The sequence below is a fragment of the Myotis daubentonii genome, chromosome 2 (genome assembly GCF_963259705.1).
Source record: "Myotis daubentonii chromosome 2, mMyoDau2.1, whole genome shotgun sequence".
Lineage (NCBI taxonomy): Eukaryota > Metazoa > Chordata > Mammalia > Chiroptera > Vespertilionidae > Myotis > Myotis daubentonii.
The window spans coordinates 204,508,758-204,533,146 of record NC_081841.1 but is presented as its reverse complement, the minus strand read 5'-3'; the positions used below and the strand labels follow the sequence as shown (position 1 = coordinate 204,533,146).

General features: G+C 39.5%; 1 protein-coding gene across 3 annotated transcripts in view; it reads left to right on the top strand.

The window, feature by feature from the left end:
- WRN (WRN RecQ like helicase) overlaps nt 1-24,389 on the top strand; it is a 133,868-nt gene that overhangs the window by 50,302 nt on the left and 59,177 nt on the right. For all 3 annotated transcript variants that reach the window (XM_059685471.1, XM_059685472.1, XM_059685473.1), the window contains 9 exons: nt 3,152-3,524; nt 4,819-4,899; nt 9,365-9,500; nt 11,249-11,324; nt 12,826-12,893; nt 13,782-13,890; nt 14,464-14,532; nt 16,940-17,022; nt 22,663-22,769. In XM_059685471.1, coding sequence (XP_059541454.1) covers nt 3,152-3,524; nt 4,819-4,899; nt 9,365-9,500; nt 11,249-11,324; nt 12,826-12,893; nt 13,782-13,890; nt 14,464-14,532; nt 16,940-17,022; nt 22,663-22,769 — 1,102 coding nt within the window. The remainder of the gene's footprint in view (nt 1-3,151; nt 3,525-4,818; nt 4,900-9,364; nt 9,501-11,248; nt 11,325-12,825; nt 12,894-13,781; nt 13,891-14,463; nt 14,533-16,939; nt 17,023-22,662; nt 22,770-24,389) is intronic.

Here is a 24,389-nt window from a genome sequence, read left to right as displayed (position 1 = left end):
CCTAAGAAAGAAGGAATAATGCAATAATCCTATGCATTATTGAAGAAGGCAGTGCAACTTTTGATGTGTTTAGAGTAAATAATTATCCTACATGAAATGTGTTATTCTCTGACGTTAACAGGAAAAATGAGCATTACAGACTTGTCAATCTGTGTGTCATTGTTGCTATGTTTATATGTTGCGTTCCCCATGCATTTAATAATTAAACTGGGGTGCATATCTGTTCCTACTAATGTTTTACATACAGGTCTTATATGTGTATATCTATGTATTAATGATAAATGTTCTTTATAAGATTTGAAGAGTTGTAGAGTGTTAGAGTTAGTGAGTTTTTAGGTTTGAATTTAATTTTATTTTTAATTTTTTGATGTTGACTTTGGCAACTTAAGCTTGAGCCCAACTTTGGAGTGTGGTTAAAACGGTGCTTTCAGTATGGAAATAACTCATGAAATAACTCAGAACTTTTTGATAGTTTATTCCCATGAATGACCAAATCTTTATTTGAATCATCAATATGAAACTTTAAAAGTCATGCCAGTCTGACTTATTTTACTTAGTACGACATTCTCTAGATCTATCCATGTTGTTGCAAATGGTAGTATTTCATCTTTTCTTATGGCTGAGTAGTATACCATTGTATATAGGTACCACATCTTCTTTATCCATGGAAGGACATTTAGGTTATTTCCATGTCTTGGCCACTGTGATTAATGCTGCAGTGAATATAGGGGCCCATATATCTTTATGAATAAATGTTTACAAACTTTTTGGGTAGATACCCAGAAGAGGCTATCTATTATGGTAGCTCTATTAATTTTTTGAGGATCCTCCATACAGTTTTCTGTGGTGGCTTTACCAATTTACATTTCCACCAGCAGTGCATGAGGGTTCCTTTTACTCCACTCCACAACTTCTCCAGCATTTGTTATTTCTTGTCTTTTTTATAATAGCCATTCTGACATGTGTGAGGTGGTATCTCTTATGGTTTTAATTTGCCTTTTCCATATAATAGTTGAATTTGAACATTTTCATATATTGTTGGCCATCTGTAAGTCTTGGGAGAAGTGTTTGTTCAGGTCCTCTACCCATATTTAAATTGGATTATTTATTATTTATTGTTGAGTTGTATGAGTCCTTTATATATTTTGGATGCTAGCCCCTTATCCGAGGTATTATTTGCAAGTACCTTCTTCCATTTGGTTGAGTGCCTTTTTGTTTTATTGATGGTTTCTTTTACTGTACCAAAGCTTTTTAGTTTGATATAGTCCTATTAATTCATTTTTGCTTTTACTCTCCTTATCTTTGGGGTCAAATTCATAAAATCCTCTCTTAAGACCAAGGCCCATAAGTTTAGTCTCTATGGTTTCTATGTATTTAATTGTTTATATTTATGTCTTTGATCCATTTTGAGTTAATTTTTGTATATGGTGACAAATAGCAGTTTAGTTTCATTCTTTTGCATGTGATTTTCCTATTTTCCCAGCACTATTTATTGAAAGGCTTTCTTTCTTTTCATTGCATGTTTTTTACTCCTTTGTCGAAAATTATTTGCCAGTATATTTGTGGGTTCATTTCTGGGCTACCAATTCTGTTCCATTGGTCTGTGTGTCTGCTTTTCTGCCAATACCATGCTGTTTTGATTATTGTCACTTTGACAATATGATTTCACTCGTATGTGTGGTATAAACAGAAAACAACAAATAAACAAAGAAAAACTCATAGGCACAGAAAACAGTATGGTGATTACCAGAGGGGAATGGGGATGGGGGTAGTAGGGGAGGATAAACGGGGTTAAATATATGATGACAGAAGGAGACTTGACTTTGAGTGGTGAATACACAGTGCAACATACAGAGGATGTATTATAGAATTGTACACTTGAAACTTAGTGTTACCCCAATAAATTTAATAAAATTAAAAGTCATGTCATATTTTATTAAGTATTGATTATAATTCAGAAAAATTAGAAGAGCTAAACAAAAGCATTAAATTGTATAACATTATCTTTGCTCAACAGAATCCTGTTTCTCCCTTTAATTTCTATTTTTATTAACTAAAAATTGCTTTAATAAGCCCTATAACCAATATGTAAGATAGTGTGTCTCATGTTATACTCTAGTAGTGGTTTTCATGTTTAGTTCACCATGTTTGTTTATAATATAGCCATTTAAAGTCACTTAGTTAAAATGCTATATTAGCAACTATATTTAAGGAGTTAAGAAATTCACTTCATATTTATTCTATACATCTTCATATTTTTTCACTTCATATTTGCCCACTGAAGGGAAGTATTTTTTTTTCTATTCCAAAGAATTTGTGTCTAGTTGAGATTTTTGAAGATACAAAACATCATCATTTTTGAATTATAACAAAGTTGGGACTAGTTTGATCAGTAAATTGAAAAAAATAAGGTAAAACCTGGGATCATAAACATTTTCTTTTAACTTAACGTATCAACGTGTATGTGTTTCTAATTTTCTGTTATACATCACGGCTTTTTCATTAAGCATAGGCCTGATCTGTGGAGTTTTGCAGAGTGTTTCTTGTTTAAACATACCCATGTGTATCATCTATAATTTCCAGTTTCAGTTTCTGTAAAATGGAGTGAAAACTCAAGACCCTTGAAGCAATCTGAATGTAGATTCCTAAGATTTTTCCTCCAAATTTTTATGGTTATTTGAACTACAGTTAATCAAAGAGAACTTATTTTTAAAGGGAAATTTGCTAAGTTTTTCTGCATGTTCAACTTAGAATTCAAGGAAATAGTGTTTTTATTTTTAGTGGTTATGTATCATTGTTGTCATTTACATTTCATTAAATTAATTGTGATAAAAAGTATGACTGGTATAAACAGTTAGATTGGGACCGAACACTGCTGCACTTAATAAACATACAAGTCACCTGTTGATTGCAGAGGTGCATTGCTGGTTAGAGAGTAGCCTACCAGCTATAAGTCTATAGTGGGCATTAGGGAATGAAGAGCAACTTTAATCCAATAATCCAGTATGTAATTGAAAAATAAAAACAAAACAAAACAGTGTGTCCTTGAAGTAAAGGTCAGTTTAGAAAGCTATTTGTCCAAAAGCATTAAAACTTGTCCTTATAGTTTATGAAATTAAAGCTGAATTAACCTTTCTTAACATTTTTTTAGGGTTTCTATACTATTGAAGGATATTTCAGAAAATCTGCATTCACTGAGGAAGGTGATACTTGGTTCTCCTGAGACCGAACCTAGGTCCAGCATTAATTTTAACTTACTATCATTCGAAGATCCAGCTGGTGGTGTACAACAGAGACAAGAGGAGATATGGGACACAACACTTGATAATTTAATTATACAGGATGGAGAAAATGTGCTTGGAAATGAAGTGAAACAAGAAGATGGACTAGGACACAATAAATTGAACGAGAATACAGAAGGGGGTTGTCTGATGTCGTTAGATATTACAGAATATGAACTGCAAGTTTTGGAACAGCAGGCCCAGGAAAAGAACTTTAGTGATATTGCTTGCAAATCTCCTGAGGTACTAAACAAAGATAAAACAATTTTCATTCACCCGTAGAGGTTGGCACATTTTTTAATGTGAAGGGGCACATAGTAAATATTATAGGCTTTGTAGATCGCACAGACTCTGTTGTAACTACTCAATTCTGCCCATTTCTGTGTGAAAGCAGCTATTGACAAATGTAAGCAAACGAGCTTGTCTGTGGTTCAATGAAATTTTATTAACAAAAGCAAAAAGTGAGCTGCATTTGGCTTGTGAGCCATATTTTGCTACTTCTGACTTAGTATAAATAAGCAGCATCTTACAGTTTTGCAGTGGAAAGATTTTATGGTGTCAGCACACATTTATTGGAATTTACTATTTTAGCATTTCTCCTGTCTTTTACCTAATAGCTAACTCTGCTGACATCTGTGTTACCCTTTAATTTTTTAGAAATTTCATATTATGTGTATACTTTGAAATGATGTTTCATATAATGATTCAGAATTATGATCAGGATTTCATGATCTGACTGACATTATTTACCCTAATTATCGCCATTTTTTATTATGTAATAATTAGTAGCATTTTTTATTTATCCATGAAGTACCTCATTTGAAATGTGAAAGAGTTAAAAAACATTTTTAAGCTTAATATTTTCAGGTTAATTAAGGTTCTACATTCTTTTCCTACTTACAGTTTAAAGATTAGACATTTTTGGGTGATCTTTCTTCCATATTTCTTCTGTGGGTTTCTTTTGTGCAGATTCATGTGCTGTTAGACACTTGCTTTCTGGGGATTGCCAAAATTTTGTAAAGTTTCCTCATACCTAAATATCAGCAGTAGCTAAATAAATAACTTATCTGACATTGTTTTTCAAATATATGCAGATGCTATTTGTAAAATATTGATTTACTTAAAGGTATTTTTATGATCATAGATTGTTCCCAACTTTGTGTAGAATTTTTCAACCTTGCAAAGAGGTTCTTACGCTCAAAAATTTTGGGAAACACAGTTTGACATTGTTTAATGATAGTTGAACTTGACACTTTGTGTTCTCATTTATAGTATGGACTTTATTTCAAGTTTAATGTTTCTTTTTTTATCTTTCCAATTATATTTCTTTCTCTTTTTATTTGTTCTTTTTTTGTTTCTATGTTAATTCCTCCTTTCTTTTTCCTCCCTATCACCCTCCTTCTCTTCTGTCTCTCTATCATAGAAACATATAAATATGTATTATAAATTTATCTTAGAGAAGAGAATATTTTGTAGAAGAGAGGTATGGAGTCAATGAAACTGAAATTAATGTTTTAAATTCTTTTTTTTTTTAAAGGATTTACCTTCCAAGGATAATGAAGAAGATACATCTTATATAATTGAAAGTGATGAAGATTTAGAAATGGAGATGCTTAAGGTATGTTTAAAATTATGGAAAATTACTTCCAGTTCTTTCCAAAGGACATTTAATTAACTAAAAAATTGCCTAATTCTAAACTGGTTCCACTACAATGAGATTGCTATCAATTATGTAACATTAGATTTTACTTTTCAATTCATAGTTCCTTATACTTTACTAGAGGTCCGCTGCATGAAATTCATGCACAGGTAGGGTGCGTAGGCCTGGCCGATGATCAGGGGTTATCTATGGGGGGACTGGCAGGGCGATTGGGGGGCGGGAGGAGGGGTCACTGGCACCCGCCTTGGCTGGCCTGGGGCCTGCAGGCTAGAGGCAGCTCCTGTGTTGCATGTCTGCCTCTGGTGGTCAGTGCACGTCATAGCAACCGTTTGTTCTTCCAGTTCTGCCATTCAGTCAATTTGCATATTAGGCTTTTATTATATAGGATATGTTCTATGAATAATGTTTTAGTAGTAGAATACTAATCTTTACAAACTATAAGACATATTAATATGTTTTCTGTGTTCCTTCTTAGGTCACTTTTTAAAAATCGTTTCCTTGAGGGTGGATTGTAGTTCAGCTCTCCAGTATTGAAATAGGTTTCTTTCTTGCCATTCATGTGTATCCCCTTTTATATAGAAGTTCTGTATTTATACATTCAGTATTCTTTTTTCTTTCTTTGGTTTTATGTACTGTGAATATTTTATATTTATAATATATAATCTTCTAATGTTGTAAATGGTTCAGTTTTCTCCTGTTATCAAAAGGAAATTATTGTTTTACTAGGGGCCCGGTGCACGAAATTCGTGCACTGGGTGTGTGCGGGGGGGAGTGTTCCTCAGCCCAGCCTGCCCCTTCTCACATACTGGGAGCCCTCAGGCGTTGACCCCCATCACCCTCCAATCGCAGGATCGGCCCCTTGCCCAGGCATGACGCCTCTGACAGAGGTGTCAGGCCTGGGCAGGGGACCCTCATTTCCCCCCATCACTGGTTCTGCCCCCAGCCCAGGCCTGATGCCTCTGGCCCAGGCATCAGGCCTGGGCAGGGGACCCCCAGACCCCTCCGATTGCTGGCTCTGCCCCTTGCCCAGGCCTGATGCCTCAGCCAGAGGTGTAGACCCCCATCACCCTCCGATCACCTGATCGGCCCCTTGACCAGGCCTGGGCAAGGGGACCATCATATCCCCCCAATCCCCGGCTCAGCCCCCCACCCAGGCCTGATGCCTTGGCCAGAGGAGTTGACCCTCATCACCCTCTGATCACCAATCACCGGATCGGCCCCTCGACCAGGCCTGAGGCCTCCGGCAAAGGTGTCAGGCCTGGGCAGGGGACCCCCAGCTCCCCGCGGTTGCAGGCTCCGCCCCTTCCCAGGCCTAAGGCCTCTGGCCTAGGTGTCCGGCCCCGGCAGCAGGGACCCACAGCTGCAGCGGCCCCGCGATCGTGGGCTCCGCTTTAGGCTCAGGCAAGGGGCCCCTAGCTCCCGGGACTGCCAGCTTCGACCGTGCCCAGTTCCCATCGCTGGCTCCACCCCTACTTCCTGCTATCACTGGCCAGGGCGGAAAAGGCGCCTGATTCTCTGATCATGGCGGGGGGGCAGCCCCCCAGATCTTAGCTCCCCCCTGGGTTTCCGATCACTGTCAGTGGCAGGGGGCTTCTTCCTGCTTTCCCTTTCGCCTCCCTGCATTGTGCCTACATATGCAAATTAGCCGCCATCTTGTTGGCAGTTAACTGCCAATCTTAGTTGGCAGTTAACTGCCAATCTTAGTTGGCAGTTAATTTGCATATAGCCCTGATTAGCCAATGAAAAGGGTATCGTCGTACGCCAATTACCATTTTTCTCTTTTATTAGTGTAGATTAGAGGCCTGATGCACAAAATTCATGCGAGGATAGGCCTTCCTTCCCCCAGCTGTCAGCACCGACTTCCCTCTGGCTGCCAGGACCTGGGCTTCCCTCTGGCTGCCGGCATCTGGCCCCACCCCTGGCCCCGCCTGCATCCACCTTGGCCTGGTGCTGCCCATGTCCAACCCCAGTCCCCACTTCTCCCTTGATTGATTGTCCCGTTGGCCAGTGGCCTGGGCCTCCCTCTGTGGGGCGATTGAGGGTTGATGGCGGGTCCCCCCGATCAATCATGTCACACTTTGGCTGTCCTGGCGCCAGTGCATGTCATAGCGTGGTCATCCAGACAGTTGTTCTGCTGTTCAGCCGTTTGGTTGATTTGCATATTACGCTTTTATTATTATAGATAATTTATTTATTTTTAATATGTCTTTATTGCTTTCAGAGAGGAAGGGAGAGTGAGAGAGAGATAGGAACATCATTCAATGGCTGCCTCCTACATGTCCCCAGTGGGGATTGAACCTGGATATGTACTCTTGACTGAAATTGCACCCAGAACCCTTCAATCCACAGGCCAACACTCTATCCACTGAGCTAAACTGGCCTCTAGGAATATATATTTTATTGATTTTTTACAGAGAGGAAGGGAGAGGAATAGAGAGCTAGAAACATTGATGTGAAAGAAACATCGATCAGCTGCCTCCTGCACACCCGCCACCGGGGATGTGCCTGCAACGAGGGTACATGCCCTTGACCGGAACCATACGTGAGACCCTTGAATCTGCAGGCCGATGCTCTATCCACTGAGCTAAACCGGCTAGGGCAGGGCATAATTTTTTTTATTTTCTACCCCTTCACCCAACCTCTAGTTTTTTTGTCAGGTCTGTTGGGCCAGCCTGACAAAGTTGAGCTGGGCTGAGGCAAGGAGGTGGGAATTGAGAAAAGAAAGAAAGATAGGAAAGCGGGATCAGGAGGACCCCAGTTCTCGAAGAACTGAAGCAAGTTTATTAGCCACACAATCTTATTTATACACAACACACTGAATAGGAGGTCTGTCAAAAGGAATGTATTCTTTGTTCCTCTTAATCTCTAAGGGAGAGACACAGCAGAAGGACAAGTTCTTGGTACACCATATCTCAGTAAATAGTTACAGACTTCTGGGTAAGTCATGAAAGGCTGTTCTCATTCTACTGATAATTGCCATCCAAACAAGTCTGGGAAAACTGTGTGGGTAAGGGTCCCAGCCTTGCTAGCCCCTTCAGGTGCAAGGACCTTGCCAGCTTACATCTGGCCCCCAACAGTCTGTGAATCAAGAATGATAGAACAAAAAGTCTGAATTCAGCCAAATTAAGTGAAAATGAAGTGCAGAAGTTCACAATTATGTGTACTTACTATTTCTTATTTTTAGGTTGATGTGATATTTTTTAAAAATGAAATGAGATTAGGCTCCTGATTATTTAGTTTTGAGGCAGAGTATTGGGTAGTGATTAGGAATGTGAATTCTGAATTTAGATGTGGGTTAATTCCAGCTTCTCATTTATTAGCTGTGTGACTTTGAGCAGGTTTCTTAGCCTTTTTGATTCTAAATTAACAGTTGTAGTTATTACTTACGGTGTTACTTTTGCAGAACTTAGTAGAGCCCGGCATTTTGTAAAGTGTTTAATAAATATTAGCTAATAGTAATAATAGAACATAAGTGCCAAATCATATTCCTTTATTAATTAACCATTTCTCTGAAGAATGCTGTTTAGGCAGTGAATTTATAGGATACTTATAGACTTCTATAAGCATATTATATATGGAACCTCTTAGATGACAACTTGGTGCCCATGTGAGAGAACTTTATTTTTAAAATACTTTTCTAGTATGTTTGTTAACTTGAATAAACAATCAGGAACAGAACTTTTATTTTCCTTTTCCAGGCCTGAAACGAATATACTTTAAAAAAAACTTTAAAGTCAAATTTATTAAATGGAAGTTTTAATAAAAGGAGAAAATTAGAACTGTAGTTTAATAATTCTTCCTGTCACTTCTCCGTAAATAATTTTACAAATGAAAAAATTTTGAAATATCCTAACAGTCTTTAACTACATAATCTTCATTTAGGAAAGGAAATCAGATATTGACAGACAAAATAAAAACAAAAAACTTTATTTTACATTTGTAATATTTCTTGCCTAAAAGTATTTGAATCTTTTTGTTGTTGTTTTGACAATATAGTTTAAACCTTATGCTTACTCAAAAAGAATATGAGTGACGTGTAAATATAGAGAAACTCATTACAAAAATAATATTAAAATCTGCATCTACCTCTTAGGAATTGAAAACATTGACGTATAATGAAGAAAAAATGTTTTAAGTCATATAAATTCAAAATTTATGATAACTCTTTTAGGTACAGTTCCTTATATGCTATTAATGACCTCTGTTTATGCCGAAAGTATTCCATCTTTGGCCTTTTGCCTTAGAAACCATTTTTGAGCACATATTTAAATTGGAGCACACATGTTCTTTTGTGTAATTGCTTGCACATCTGCCAGCTTTGAACAAAATTGTAGGCTCTGTTAATAATACTCTTTTTGTGTTTGGTGAAAAAGATACGACATTGTCTATGGTTTTGCTTTTAAAATTATTTTTAAACTCCCAGTCTTTAGAAAACCTAAATAGTCGCACAGTAGATCCAATTCATTCAAAATGCATGGATGTGGAAAGCAATCTGAATGTTCCTTGTAAAGAAGATGAAGATGAGGATGAAGCTATTGAAGAGGAAGAGGAAAATGAAGGTAAGCACTGAAATATGAAATGACTCACCTCTGATACCTGCCAGTGACTTTAATTTAGGGCCCAATTTATAAATATTTTGGAGGTCAAGGGTTTTGTGGCATGTAGTTGATTAATTCCTATAAACTTGTCATTAAATCCCTTAGTGCTTTGGTCTTCATAAAGCACAATCTTACTATTTATAAAAGTAGAGTAATTGAAGTGTCATTTGGTGGCTGTGGTGATGTGAAACTTTTCATCTTGAATTTTATATTTTTTTCAAAATTATAAAAAATTATTAGTAAAGAATTAATGACTGATATTAAACATTATTATAAACTAGAGGCCTTGTGTATGAAATTTGTGCATGGGTAGGGTCCCTAGGCCTGGCCAACGATCAGGGCAGATCTGTGAGGCTATTGGCGGGGTGATCTGGGCCCCCGCTCACACCTGTCTTGGCCTGGCACCACCCACTTGCTGGCCCCACCACCCCAGCCACCAGTTGGGGCCTGTGGGCTGGGGGCAGCTCCTGCATTGAGCGTCTGTCCCCTGGTGGTCAGTGCTTGTCATAGCAACTGGTCGTTCAGCCCATTGTTCTGCTGTTTGGTTGATTTGCATATTAGGGTTTTATATAGATAGATGGGATAGATACATAGTATCTGTTTTGCAGGTGCTTATTACTTAAAACAAGTGGCACAATGTCAAATAGCAAAATAGACTGATTTTTATACTGTGTATACTAACTATAGTAAGAATCAACTAAGTAAACCTATTATTTAAGTGAAGTAATAGCATCTATTATGATAAACTATGGATCTTCTCAAGAAGTAGAACACTCTCTAGGGCTAGATTTTATCAGTGTTATAATATGGAAATTTAAGGTACATTTTATAGGTGGAAAATATATGAAGATGTTAAAAAAAATGTTCTTCCCTTAGCTTTCTTGAATTAAATAAATATATGTTATATCCAAATCAATTTAGCATTCTATTTAGAATTGTTAAAGCTGAGAAGTATGGTAATGACTTCTCATTTGTTTAGAGATGAGTTATCTTGATTCTTTTCATTGCTCTTTTTTGGCCACTCTGAGAGTAAAGTTAGCATATCTCCTTGTGCTATGCAACGAGAATTTTGGTCAAAGATTAGGTGGAGTGGTAACTAAGATGAAGATTTTATTTTATCAATGGATTTCATTTGTAACTGTAATCTAATTTCTGGTTACTATTGGTTATATTATAAAATTTGGATTGGTGTTATTACTTGCTATGGTTGGGTCTAATGTTGATTTTTAGAAGGATAGCAAATTCCAAAATATCATTTTTTTTTACAGTGCTGGCAAAGCGTGAACCTCAATAAAGTTCTAATTCTTAGAATTAGGTAATTGTTAAGGTGTTTACCTGGAGTCATGACTGGTGCCCAGAGGACTAAATTGGTTGGATTTAAAAGACAGAAAAATAGTAACCTTTGGTACTTATCACTATATTCTTTACAAGAAGCCAATGAAGTAAAACTTTTATTCCCTCTCACCATATGAACGTCTATCTCTTACATAAAAGGCCCGTGGCCTTCACAACCAAACAAGCAGTGGCTCTTGCTGCTCGAAGGGCAGGGCGGGTGTGAGCTACTAGTGGTGGAGAGCTGAGAGCTGCGGAGGGCGGGGCAGCAAGCTACAAGGGGTGATGAGCGGGGCCCCCAGCTGAGGTGAGCGGAAGCGAGCTACTTGTGCGGGCCTCTAGTTTTAATATAAGTACCTATTTTATTTTATTTTAAGACCATTCAATACCAGGACCCAATGAAAAGCAAGTTATTTGCCTCAAGACCTACTTTGGCCATTCCAGTTTTAAGCCGTGAGTGTAATCTCAATTTGTTTTTTAATTTTTAATTATTATTGTCATTGATTCTTAGAGGGAGAGGAAGGGAGAGGGAGAAACTTCGATGTGAGAGCAAAACATCCATCAGCTTCCTCCTGCATGCCTCCTGCATGCCCTCCACACGCAGCTTGGGTGTGTGCTCTCTCTGGGAATTGAACCCGGAAAGCTTTTGGTGCATAAGACGATCCCACCAACTGAGACACACCGCACAGGGCTGTAAGCTCAGTTAATTAAATTGCATATTTATTATTTCCTTCACAAGAGAAAAAAGGCAAATAATCCATCTATTTAACAGTAGTAGTACAACTTTACTATAGTTTATATATGCGACACTGTATTTCCTATTAGTGCCTACAAAGTTAGTTTGAAGTAATATATGTATAAAATTCATGTCTACCTAGTATACATTATTTTTATAAGCAAGGAAAATTGGCATTTCTTACCATAGAGAGTTCTGGGTAGAAACTAGTTTTAATACACTAGTAAATGAATCTTAATTTAATGCTGACTTGTTTTTCGTTAAGCATGTATCCATGTGCCTATCTTGTGCATCTGATTGTCCATAGCATGCTGATGTTACAGAAATTCATAAGACAACTGTTTGAAGAACAATGATAATCTTATCATTTTAACATGTTTAACTGTATTAACATTGAAGGGGGCACATTTACAAGTATTATTATGAGATGAGGAACAAGTAAATCTGAGTAAATCTAATAAGAATGTCAATACCTACATTGGATATTTTTCTCTTCTTGGAATTTAAAATTGAATCCATGGAAAAATAAAAAATTGTTCCTGTTGACCTTAAAATTAAAAAAAAATTAACTGTCTTACGTACAGAAAAGTGCTTATAAATGTACAGATTATATGCACTTTTCTGTGAATTTTCACATTTTAGGCACCTTGTGTAACTAGCACTCAGATAGGGAAGAATAGGTTATCGGCATACTGGAAGATCACTTTTCCAGTTGATTTTCTCCCTCAATATTTTATTTAAGGATGAACAATAAAGTTGAAAGAATTTTTTTTACTATGAATATCTGTATATTCAACATTTTAATATACTTTCTTTATCACATACTCATCGATCATCTCTCTACTCATTCCTTAATTCATCCAGTTTTTAAAATGCTTCTCAAGGTAAATGTGAATATCATTCCACTTTCCCTGGAGTACTTAAGCATATAAATCACTAACTGTAGTTAAATATTTATTTATTTTTCTCTTAATGTGAAATTTACATAAAAGGAAATGGTCAAACCTTAAGTGTATGTACATTTGCAGATCTTAAGTGCACATGTATGCATCCATGTAACTTACATTTAAAGTTCTAGGGTTCAGACATTTTTATATTGAAGCCCAAAATGTAAAATAAATTCTATTAGAGGAAGTGGAAAAATTAAATGGGTTTGAACTTGTCTCTTGGGTTTCTTGGTAGTAAAACAAATCAGCCTTTTGTGTTTTCACTCTCCAGGGTTCAGTGGAAAGTGATTCATTCTGTACTGGAAGAAAGAAGAGATAATGTTGTTGTCATGGCAACTGGTAAGTTGTGCTTAAGCAAATAACCTAATACTTAAAAAAATAAAACGTAAAGGTTTTTAAATGCCTGTTCTTTCATTAAACTTTCAGAATGCAAATAACAGTAGTCCCCCTTTACCCATGGTTTTACTTTCTGTGGTTTTAGTTACCTGCTGTCAACCAATGTCTGAAAATATTACATGGAAAATTCTAGAAATAAATAATTCATAAAATGCTCACCATCCTGACTAGCGGGATGAAATCTCTCACAGTTCCTTTATCCAGTGTATCCACGCTGTTCCCCCTGCCCGTTAGTCACTTAGTAACTATCTCTATAATTGGATCTGCTGCTACAGTATTGAAGTACTTGTGTCTCAGTAATCTTTATTTTACTTAATAATGGCCTCAAAGCATAAGAGTAGTGATGCTGGTAATGTGGACATGCTAGAGAGAAGCTGTAAATTGCTGCCTTTAAATGAAAAGGTGAGTACAGCACAATAAAGATACTTTGAGAGAGAGACTACATTCACATAACAGGAGATTGTTATAACTGTTCTACTTTATTCTTAGTTATTGTTAAAATCTTACTGTGTCTAATTTATAAATTTAACTTTATCATAGGTGTATGTACAGGAAAAGAGATTGTATTGGGTTCAGTGCTATTCATGGTTTCAGGCATCCCCTGGAGGTCTTGGAACATATCCCCCATGGGTAATGGGGACAACTACAGGTGGCGTGAAATATAGAAGAGAGTGAACTGAGAGTAGATGCTTAAATTTATGCATGAATTAGCTCTTACGAAGATAGCATATTAGTAAGTGATCCTTTATCTCATTCAGGTGCATTGTAAGAAGAAATCAAAGTACCGAGTCTTTATTTTTATTTCAATGAGCATATTATTTTTATTTCAAGGCTATGGAAAGAGTCTGTGCTTCCAGTATCCACCTGTTTATGTAGGCGGGATTGGCCTTGTCATCTCTCCTCTTATTTCTTTGATGGAAGACCAAGTGCTCCAGCTTAGGTAAGTAATGTTTTCATTGCCACATTATCACCATTTTCTTCTCCTGTGAAGGAAAATTCTAATCTATCATGTATTTTAAAATCTAGTTGCCAGGAACACATTACTGTAAGTGCTACTTTATTTTTATAAGTAATAAATGACATATTAGTGGAAGAACTTACCTTCTTAAGTTCTCTGTAATTCAAGGCTACCAGGTGGCCCCAATAAATGTTTCTTAAAACCAAACTCTATGCCAGTTTAAATTGTATATCTCACAATTCTGTTCTCTTTCTCTCCGTATGAAGTATATACATGGAACCCTATATTTTAGTTATGAAAAAATTTTAAACATCTTTAATTCGAGTTGCAATATTTTTGACAAACAAAAACCAAAAACCACCTTAACAAACTGCCTTCTAATATGGCCCTGGAAGGAATTTGTTTATCAAATTAGTAAGTTACAAAAAGAGCGAGGATTGCAAAGAAGAGGAATGTATTTTTTAAATAATATTTCTTTATTCCTTCTCACTTAAGAATGAAGTTGATATTTGTAGTGTGTACGTACGTGGCTTCATTATGTGTGTTTCCTTCTAGAATGTCCAACATTTCAGCTTGTTTTCTGGGATCAGCACAATCACAAAATGTTCTAAAGGATGTTAAACTGTGAGTAATTTATATGATTTCTGATCAGGTGTCTAGGATATGTGAGAAAATTTTGTATGCAAACATTTTTTATTTAACACATGAACAAAATATCCATGATTTTAAAATGTATTATCTTTTTTATAGTGCATTTACAGAACTATTAATTTTAAAATCCTTCAAACTGAAAGAAATCTATTTTTAGTTCTCAACTATAACGTTAACATTGAATCATGGGACTGTAAAATTTTGATTTTGGAAGAGAACTTTGGAGAGTTATCTAGTTTTGCTCCATTTTACAGATGAGGAAACTGAGGCTCAAAGTAATTTGCCCCATATCACTCACTCAATGAATTAATGGCTGAGCAGGGACTAGATTCTAGATCTCTTGCCCCACTAATCTCATTATGACATAATTCCTTACTAGAATAAAATTGTCAGACACACAGAGAAATAAGTGTAGATATATTAATATAAATATTTGTATATTATTATACAAGCAATAAACTTGTATTAACCGAGTATTAATAAATGCATATAAGTATGTAACTCAAACTCTTAACAAGATACATAGCATTACTGTCTTTATGTTCTTTTATGTTCCTTTATGTTCTTTCCTAGTTTATCCTTTACCCTTCATCCTAAAGCAGTGGTCGGCAAACTGTGGCTCGGCAAACTGCGGCCCGCGAGCCACATGTGGCTCTTTGGCCCCTTGAGTGTGGCTTTTCCACAAAATACCGACTTCTGCGCATGGGCCGTGAAGTTTCAATTGCCTGCACGTGGTATTTTGTGAAAGAGCCACACTCAAGGGGCCAAAGAGCCGCATGTGGCTCTCGAGCCACAGTTTGCTGACCACTGTGGACCTAAAGCAAACCATTGTTCTAGTTTTTTTCTCCCATACTTTTGTTTTGCTTGTTCTAGAACTTCATGTAAATGGAGTCAGACAATATGAACTCTTGTGTAAGACTTCTTTCATTCAGCCTTGGGAATTTCATAATGCCTTGGGAATCTTCCATATTGTTGTATGTATCAGCAGTATTTTTAATACCAATGGTATTTAAAAATTTTTAAGAAAAATCCTTATCCAAGGACATGTTTATTAATTTTAGAGAGTACCTTAACACTGAGTACTCCCTGACAGGCATTGCCAGCTTTTTGGTGATGAGTTGAGTGAAATCAAAGAACAATCTACACTAATAAAAGAGAAAAATGGTAATTGGCGTACAACAATACCCTTTTTATTGGCTAATCAGGGCTATATGCAAATTAACTGCCAACTATGATTGGCAGTTAACTGCCAACTAAGATTGGCAGTTAACTGCCAACAAGATGGCGGTTAATTTGCATATGTAGGCACAATGCAGGGAGGCGAAAGGGAAAGCAGGAAGAAGCCCCCTGCCACTGACAGTGATCAAAAACCCAGGGGGGAGCTAAGAGCTGGGGGGCAGGGCAAAGGCAGCCCTGGGGCCGCCTTTGCCCTGCCCCCCAGCCATGATCAGAGAATCAGGCGCCTTTTCCGCCCTGGCCAGTGATAGCAGGAAGTAGGGGTGGAGCCAGCGATAGGAGCTGGGCACGGTCGAAGCTGGCAGTCCCGGGAGCTAGGGGTCCCTTGCCTGGGCCTAAAGCGGAGCCCACGATCGCGGGGCCGCTGCAGCTGTAGGTCCCCGCTGCCCGGGCCGGACGCCTCAGCCAGAGGCATTAGGCCTGGGCAGGGGCGGAGCCTGCAACCTCGGGGAGCTGGGGGTCCCCTGCCCAGGTCTGACACCTCTGCTGGAGGCCTCAGGCCTGGTCAAGAAGCCGATCCGGTGATTGGTGATCGGAGGGTGATGAGGGTCAACTCCTCTGGCCGAGGCATCAGGCCTGGGCGGGGGGCGGAGCCGGGGATTGGGGGGATATGATGGTCCCCTTGCCCAGGCCTGAAGCCTGGGTCAGAGGCGTCAGGCTTGGGCGGGGGGTGGAGCAAGCGATCAGAGGGAGATGGGGGTCCCCTGCCCAGGCATGATTCCTGGGCCAGAGGCCTCAGGCCTGGGCGGGGGCCAGAGCCAGTGATCGGGGGGAGATGGGGGTCCTCTGTCCAAGCCTGACACCTCTGGCGGAGGCGTCAGGCCTGGGCAAGGGGCCGATCAGATGATCAGTGGGTGATGGGGGTCAACGCCTGAGGGCTCCCAGTATGTGAGAGGGGGCAGGCTGGGCTGAGGGACGCTCCCCCTCCCCCCCCTCCACACCCAGTGCACGAATTTCGTGCACCGGGCCCCTAGTATATATATACACACATACACACAATATTTAGTTTTTAGTAATTAGCATAATGTATTATTTAAAAATTTATCAGGTATTTTGGTTTTAAGTTGTAATCTATTAGGCTATTGTTTTCTTTATTGTAGAATATTTCTTGTCCTATTTTTTGTTGTTTGTTTTGTTTTTATAGAGGCAAATACCAAATTGTTTACTTAACTCCAGAATTCTGTTCAGGTAACTTGTACCTGCTTCAGCAACTTCAGGCTAATATTGGTAAGTGATACAATAGGATCCTTATAAGTATTTATTAAATAGAGTTACCCTTTAAAGTTAAACTTATGGATGGATATTGGATTTCACTTCTCTTAAAGTCTATTTTAAACACTAGAGGCCCGGTGCATGAGATTCGTGCACTGGGGGTAATGGGGTCCTTCAGCTCGGCCTGCGCTCTCTTGCATCCAGGACCCCTGGGGGGATGACCGTCTGCTGGCTTAGGCCCAGTTGACCTGGGGATCGGGCCTAAGCCAGCAGTCAGACATCCTTCTTGCAGTCCAGGGCTCTCGTAGTCTGGGACCTCTTGCTCCTTACTGATCGTCTGCAGTGGAGGCGGGAGAGGCTCCCGCCACTGCTGCTGTGCTCACCAGCCGTGAGTCCAGCTTCTGGCTGAGTGGCGCTCTCCCTGTGGGAGCGCACTGACTACCAGGGGGCAGCTCCTGCATTGAGTGTCTGCCCCCTGGTGGTCAATGCACGTCATAGTGACCGGTCTTCTGCCGTTCGGTCGATTTGCACATTGCACTTTTATATAGGATTAACTCTTCCAGGAAATCTGACTCTCCAACTTGGTGTCTTATCCCATAGAAGACTGGAATTCCTTCTGCCATAGAAAGTACTGTGGGCTCCTGTATTATAATTACCAGTTTATGTATGTTATCTTCTGCTACACTCTAAACTTTTTGAGGAAAAAAAAAATTCTTATTTATATTTCCATGGTGCAGTATGTGGCACATAGTAGGCATTTACATGTATTGTTGAATGAGTATTGAGTCTTAGATTCTATGAAATTATTATAATTTTTTAAAAATATATTTTTAATCTAAAGTCAGTGTAGTGATTCTCTACCCTTGTTGTTCAAGAGAATCACCTTTCAGACTTTTGAAAAATATAGGATCCTTCCATTGTGAAAATTCTGATTAAATGCCTAGGCTTGGGCCCTGGCATTTTTAGGTTTTCACAGGTGATTTTGATGTGTAGTCAGAGTTGGAAACCATAGTACCTTTGATTATTTGCCTCCAGCGAGTATAATTAACTTAAAAAAATTAGATAATAAGTTAGAGCTTTTTTCCTAGAAAATTTAAATATAGAATTAGTCAAGAGCTGACACCATTTTTTTGTACTTTAAATTTTTTTTGTCTGTTATTTCTTTTTTGATGTTAGGCTCAGCTATCCAAGAGTTGCTATCAAGGCTTCTATTGTAAATGCACATATTTCAAACATTCAGTTGAACCAGCCAATATTAGTTTTCTAATATTATATAATCCTATATAATAAAAGCCTAATATGCTAAGTGTCTGGTTGTCCTAATATGCTAAGTGCCTGGTCATCCAATTGTCCATTCATCCAATCAAAGCATAATCCTATATAATAAAAGCCTAATATGCTAAGTGTCTGGTTGTCCTGTCGGCTGTTCAACCAATCAAAGCATAGTATGCTAATGATATGCTAAGGCCGCTCAACCGCTCGCTATGACATGCACTGACCACCAGGGAAGAGATGCTCAACACAGCTGCTGCCTCTGGTGGTCAGTGCGCTTCCATAGGGGGGAGTGCTGCTCAGGCAGAAGCCCGGCTCATGAGTGCAGCCACAGTGGCGGGAGCCTCTCCCATCTCTGTGGCAGCGCTAAGGATGTCCAACTGATATCTCCCAAGTACTCCTGGACTGCGAGACAGCGTAGGCCAGGCTGAGGGATGCCCCCCCGCCCCAACCCTGAGGGCATGAATTTTGTGCACTGGGCCTCTAGTATGCTAATGATATGCTAAGGATGCTCAACTGCTCGCTATGACATGCACTGACCACCAGGGGACAGTCAACTGGTTGACCAGTCGCTATGACGTGCACTGACCACCAGGGGGCAGACGCTCCAACTGGTAGGTTAGCTTGCTGCTGGGTTCCAACCAATTGGGACTGAGCGAGATGGGATGGACATGCCCTGGAGCCTTCCATGGTCCCTCCCTGGCTGGCCAACCTCCTGTGACCCTCCCCGGCCCCGATCATGCCCTGGTGGGGTCCCTCGGCCTGGTCTGCACCCTCTCACAATCCAGGACCCCTTGGGGGATGTCGGAGAGCCGATTTTTGCCTGATCCCACAGGCCAGGCCGAGGGACCCAGCTGGTGCACGAATTTGTGCACCTGGCCTCTAGTCTACACTAATAAAAGAGAAACATGGTAATTGGCGTACGACCGTTACCCTTTCCATTGGCTAATCAACGAGATATGCAAATTAACTGTCAGCCAAGATGGCGGCCAGCAACCAGGCAGCTTGAAACTAACATGAGGCTTGCTTGCCTCAGTGACGGAGGAAACCAACATTCCCGCCTGCGGCTGCAGGCCTCTGAGCCTGCAGTTTCAAACATTGTAACAAATACCGCCAGACTTCAGCCAGCAGATTCACAACATTGTATGCAAAGGCCAGAAACCTACTTTCAGGAGCGGAGGCCTAAGAGCTGGAGCCAAGCCTCAAGCTAAAACTGGCCCAGAATAAAAAATAAAGAAAAGGAAAAAAGGAGCGTTTGGGAGTTCAGTCACCCCCAGCCTGAAAACAGCCCTCAGCCCCTCACCCAGACTGGCCAGGCACCCCAGTGGGGACCCCCACCCTGATCCAGGACACCAGGGCAAACGAGCCGGCCCCACCCATGCACCAGGCTTCTATCCTATATAGTAAAAGGGTAATATGCCTCCCAGCACCGGGATCAGCACGACGGGGCAGTGCCCAAACCCCCTGATCGGCCCTGCTCTGTGTGTGACAGGGTGCTGCACCCCAATCCCCCCCTCCGCCGGGCCCTGCTCTGTGTGTGACGGGGTAGAGCCATAACCTCCCCATCAGCCCTGCCCTGAGTGTGACAGTGGCGGCGCCCCAATCCCCTGATCAGCCCTGCTCTGTGGGTGATAGAGGGCGGCACCCCAACCCACTGATCCGCCCTGCTCTGTGTGTGACAGGGGACGGTGCCCCAACTCCCCTATCGGACCTACTCTGTGAGTGATGGGGGGAGCTCCTCAACCCCCTGATGGGCCCTGCTCTGTGCGTGACAGGAGGGAGCTCCCCAACCCCCTGATGGGCCCTGCTCTGTGCATGACAGGGTACGGAGCCCCAACCCCCCTGATGGGCCCTGCTCTGTGTGTGACGGGGTAGTGCCCCAAACCCTGGATTGGCCCTGCTCTGTGCGTGACAGGGGGTCGCGCCGCAACCTCCCCATCGACCCTGCCTTGAGTGTGACAAGGTTGGTGCCCCAACCCCCCAATCGGCCCTGCTCTGAGCCCGACCAGGGGCTGCACCTAGGGATTGGGCCTGCCCTCTGCCACCCGGGAGCAGGCCTAAGCCAGCAGGTCGTTATCTCCCGAGGGGTCCCAGACTGCTAGAGGGCACAGGCCAGGCTGAGGGACCCCCCCTTCCCCGCGAGTGCACAAATTTTTGTGCACCGGGCCTCTAGTTTTATATAATTATGTATTAAAATCATTTCACATAGGCAGAGTTTTCAACATTGCACTATCTCATTTAATGGTTATTTGCATATAACTCTATAGGTAATTAACAGTTAACAATTTTTCTCATGGTATAATGAAAACAAATTTGTGTTTTTTTGGTATGTGTTAAAACCAACAGAAAAATGAAGGCAGAAAATAACACTAGATTAAATATATTGCCAAAAAACACACCCATCAGCTGTTAAACTCCCTTATTGCAATTTGGTGTGTCTCTTATTAGGTTGTATGAAGTTCTTGTGAATATTTTACTTTAGATTAAGCCTAACTACCTTAGAGACACAAATTGCCTGGTTTTATAGTAAAAAGCTAGGGTCTGTGTCCATAGTGGTCTGGATGTATTTTGTCTGTTTTAGCATTTTCTTTGATGGAGTTAGTAATTAGCTTATGTCTGTACTTAGATCCTTTGACAGGTAGTTCTAATTTTTTATTTTTATTATTTGTAATGGATTAAATTATGAACACTGCAAGCATTGTGGCAGAGTTCTCTGCATATTATAGATGAAAATGCTCTTTTTGTTTGCCTCTCAATGTTGAACAAAAGGTTGAGCATTCTTTTGGAAATATTTTTATTTGGCCTCTGTTTGCAGGAAATTGTAAAATGCTCACAAAAATGAATATATTCAGAATTTTATTTGTACAATGGTCTGACATTTAGTTAATCAAATTTTTTTATGATATATGTTACATTATTTAAGTAGTATGGATTTATAACAGAAGCAGCAAACATAATTTGTAGGAGACTTCTTAAAATCAAACACATTTGTAATTGTCTTTTAACTTTGGAAATAAGGCTTGAGTGACAGGAATGCCAAAATGAAATATGTACAGGACTTGGTCAGACACTTGGACTTGCACATTTAAAGTGAAAGTTCGCAAAAGCTTGCCTAAACTCATTGTGAGGGACAAAGTTCAGCTTCATTAAAAGGTAGTTAGTCAAACCTGTAACTTTTTTAAAAATTGATTTTAGAGAGAGGAGAGAGTGAGAGAGAGAGAGAGAGAAAGGGAGAGAGAGAGAAATCAGCGTGAGAGACAAACATCAATCTGTTGCCCCTCGCACATACCCTGATCCTGGATTGAACCTGTACCCAGGTTTGTGCCCTGACTGGAAATCCATCCTGCCACCTTTTGGTGTACAGAACGATCCTCCAACCAACTGAGCCACACAGGCCCAGGGTCAAACCTGTAATTTTAAGGAAGGTTTTAAAATAAAGGAGGAGCCACCATCTTTGTTTTAACCTAAATCTGGCTTATTTAGTTTCTAAAGCCAAAATAACTATAGTGGTAACATTGAATTTTCCTTAGGCACTCAGTAGTAATCAGAGAATTTTGATGCTACCTTACTCATATTTAGTAGGTTTCTTTTTTGCCTTCTTTCTCCTCCAACTCTATCATAGTTGGTAATCTCAACAAATTAAATTATTTATTTGAATCTCTCCCTCTTCTTTTAGAATGATGAGCTCCCCAAGATCATGGATTGCATTTTATTCATCTTTTTATTCCTAGAAAAGTGTTTGGATCATAGTGAACATTTAATAACCATATAATAGTAGTGATGATTTTTTAAAATTGAGATCTCTTTTATGTCAGGCCCTGTCTTAGCATTTTATGTGAGTGATCTAATTTAATCTTTAGAGTAACTAATAAATGTTAGGTACTATTATCTACTGTGTTTTAATACTGGCATTTTAGAGGAACTCTCTGGTATGAAATGTGACCAATTATGGGTAGTCAGACACCTAATCTCACTAGAAATGTGTTAATCTATCTCCTGATGGCTAATCGAAGAGATAAAGTTAAAAGTATTATCAAAGAAAAATGAAACAGCTCTTTTCTTGGGGCGTTACCATTACAGATGGTTCATGGGTGATAGTCTTGAGGACAGGTAATAGTATTTCATTTTTCTGAGGAATAATGATATGTAAATGTTTCCTCCATACACTTTTAATCTATGTATTCCCGCTCTTCTCAGTAATGATTTTTTGTGTTAGCTGATGCTATTTATGCTTGTGTTTTTGTATGAACCAAATAGTTTGATTTGATTACTTATTCTTTCTGTAATATATATTCTGAGTGAAGAAGGTAATATTGACTTAGATGAAGTTATTCCTTTTTGAACTTTATTTCCCCCACTTATTTCTTTTTCTTCTTTTACTAGGTATTACTCTGATTGCTGTGGATGAGGCTCACTGTATTTCTGAGTGGGGTCATGACTTTAGAAATTCATTCAGGGAGTTGGGCTCTCTAAAGGCAGCATTCCCGTTGGTAAGCTTGCCAAGTACAATGTCTTTTACATCATCCTCTAGTATTTGTCTCCTCATTTGCTAGGTTCCAGCTACCCTCTTCTTGATTTTCTGCAATCATGCCAAGCATGCTCCTATGTTAGGGCTTTGTTCTTGCTCTTCCCTGTCCCTGAATATTTTCACCCAGGTAATTCACATGGTGTGATCCCTTAACTTCTCTCAGGTCTTTGCTGAAATATTACTTATTTAGGCCTCCTAAGCCACCATAGGAAAATTTCAAATTAACCCCTCCTCCAGCATTCAATATTTCTCATATTCCTATTAGGGAGGAGTTTTTGATGGATTGGTTTATGAAATCTAGAACAGTATAATGCATATTGTGGGTGTTCCATAAATAATTGGGTAAATGAATAAATGAATCTGATGTGGAAGCTGATAATCAGATAAGTAACTTTCTCCCACAGGTAGTGAGTAGAAGAGTTGGCCAATAGCTACACAGTGGGAAACTGCTGGTTTCTAAAGCAAACAATTTGAAATAAATATAAAACTTAGTTTCTGCCCTAAAATAGCTCATACTCCAGTAAAGGAGATTAGATTCATACCTATAAAAATAGGAGCAATAACACCAAACAATCAGTGTTACATGGAACAGTATGAATGATATAGAAAGATCAATAATGTTAATGGTACATGTATAGAAAAAGAAGATATTTGTATGGTGAAAGTCAGTAAGCCAGTGTACCTTAGGACTGCTTTCCAGTAATTTAGAATGGTTTTAAAAAAATAAGCTTTTGGATACTAAGAAGATTGCTTTCTGTAGTCCTTTCCTAGGCCTTTGAATCTAGAAGGATTGTGTTAGAGGAGTTTTAAATATTCTATGCAGCTCTTAAACACATTTTAGTGTTGAATTTAAGTCTTTTATTATGTCTGACTTTGGACTCCATTGGAAAATTTTCATTTCTTAGGATGATTCAGTATAGCGCAGAGTGTTTGTCAAGCAATGGCTCCGAAATCTTTTTCCCCTAGTGTTTTCCTGAATCCTTTTTATTAGCTAAGTGGTGAGAAATGCCACCTGGTGGTTGTGGGACTCCCATTTCCCTCACTGTTCTCAGTGTCTTTTTTTCTCTTTCCCACTGCAATTACACTGGGACAATTGGTGTTAACCTGCAGTGCTTCACACCATATTATTTCAATAAATTAAAAAATAGCAAAGAAATCACTAAACTGTTTGGTATACAGATTCCAATTTGGAGAGTCAGAAGAAAGAGCACCCAGGCAGAAAGCTCTACATCAGTTTTAAACTCCCATCAAGTCCAAATAAGAGAACTTGTGAGATCCAGCAGACATGGTGCTTCTTTCCATTACTTTCTCCCCAGTCCTTTCACAAAGATCAGTGTATAGTACACACTCAGTAACTAATTGGAATGAATGAATGAAGCAGGAGAATGTTAACAGACAAGGACCGCCCGCAGCAGGTCTGCCTCAGACCAGCCCAAGTGTGTGCAGGAAAGATTTCACAACATGAGTCCGGGTGATTTTGAGAGCACATTTATTAAAGCTGGGGTCAGTGAAACTAAGGAAGAGCTTGAGGTAGAAGAAATAACAGGAGAGAGTAGTGCTTTGCTTTGGCTTCTTAGACACG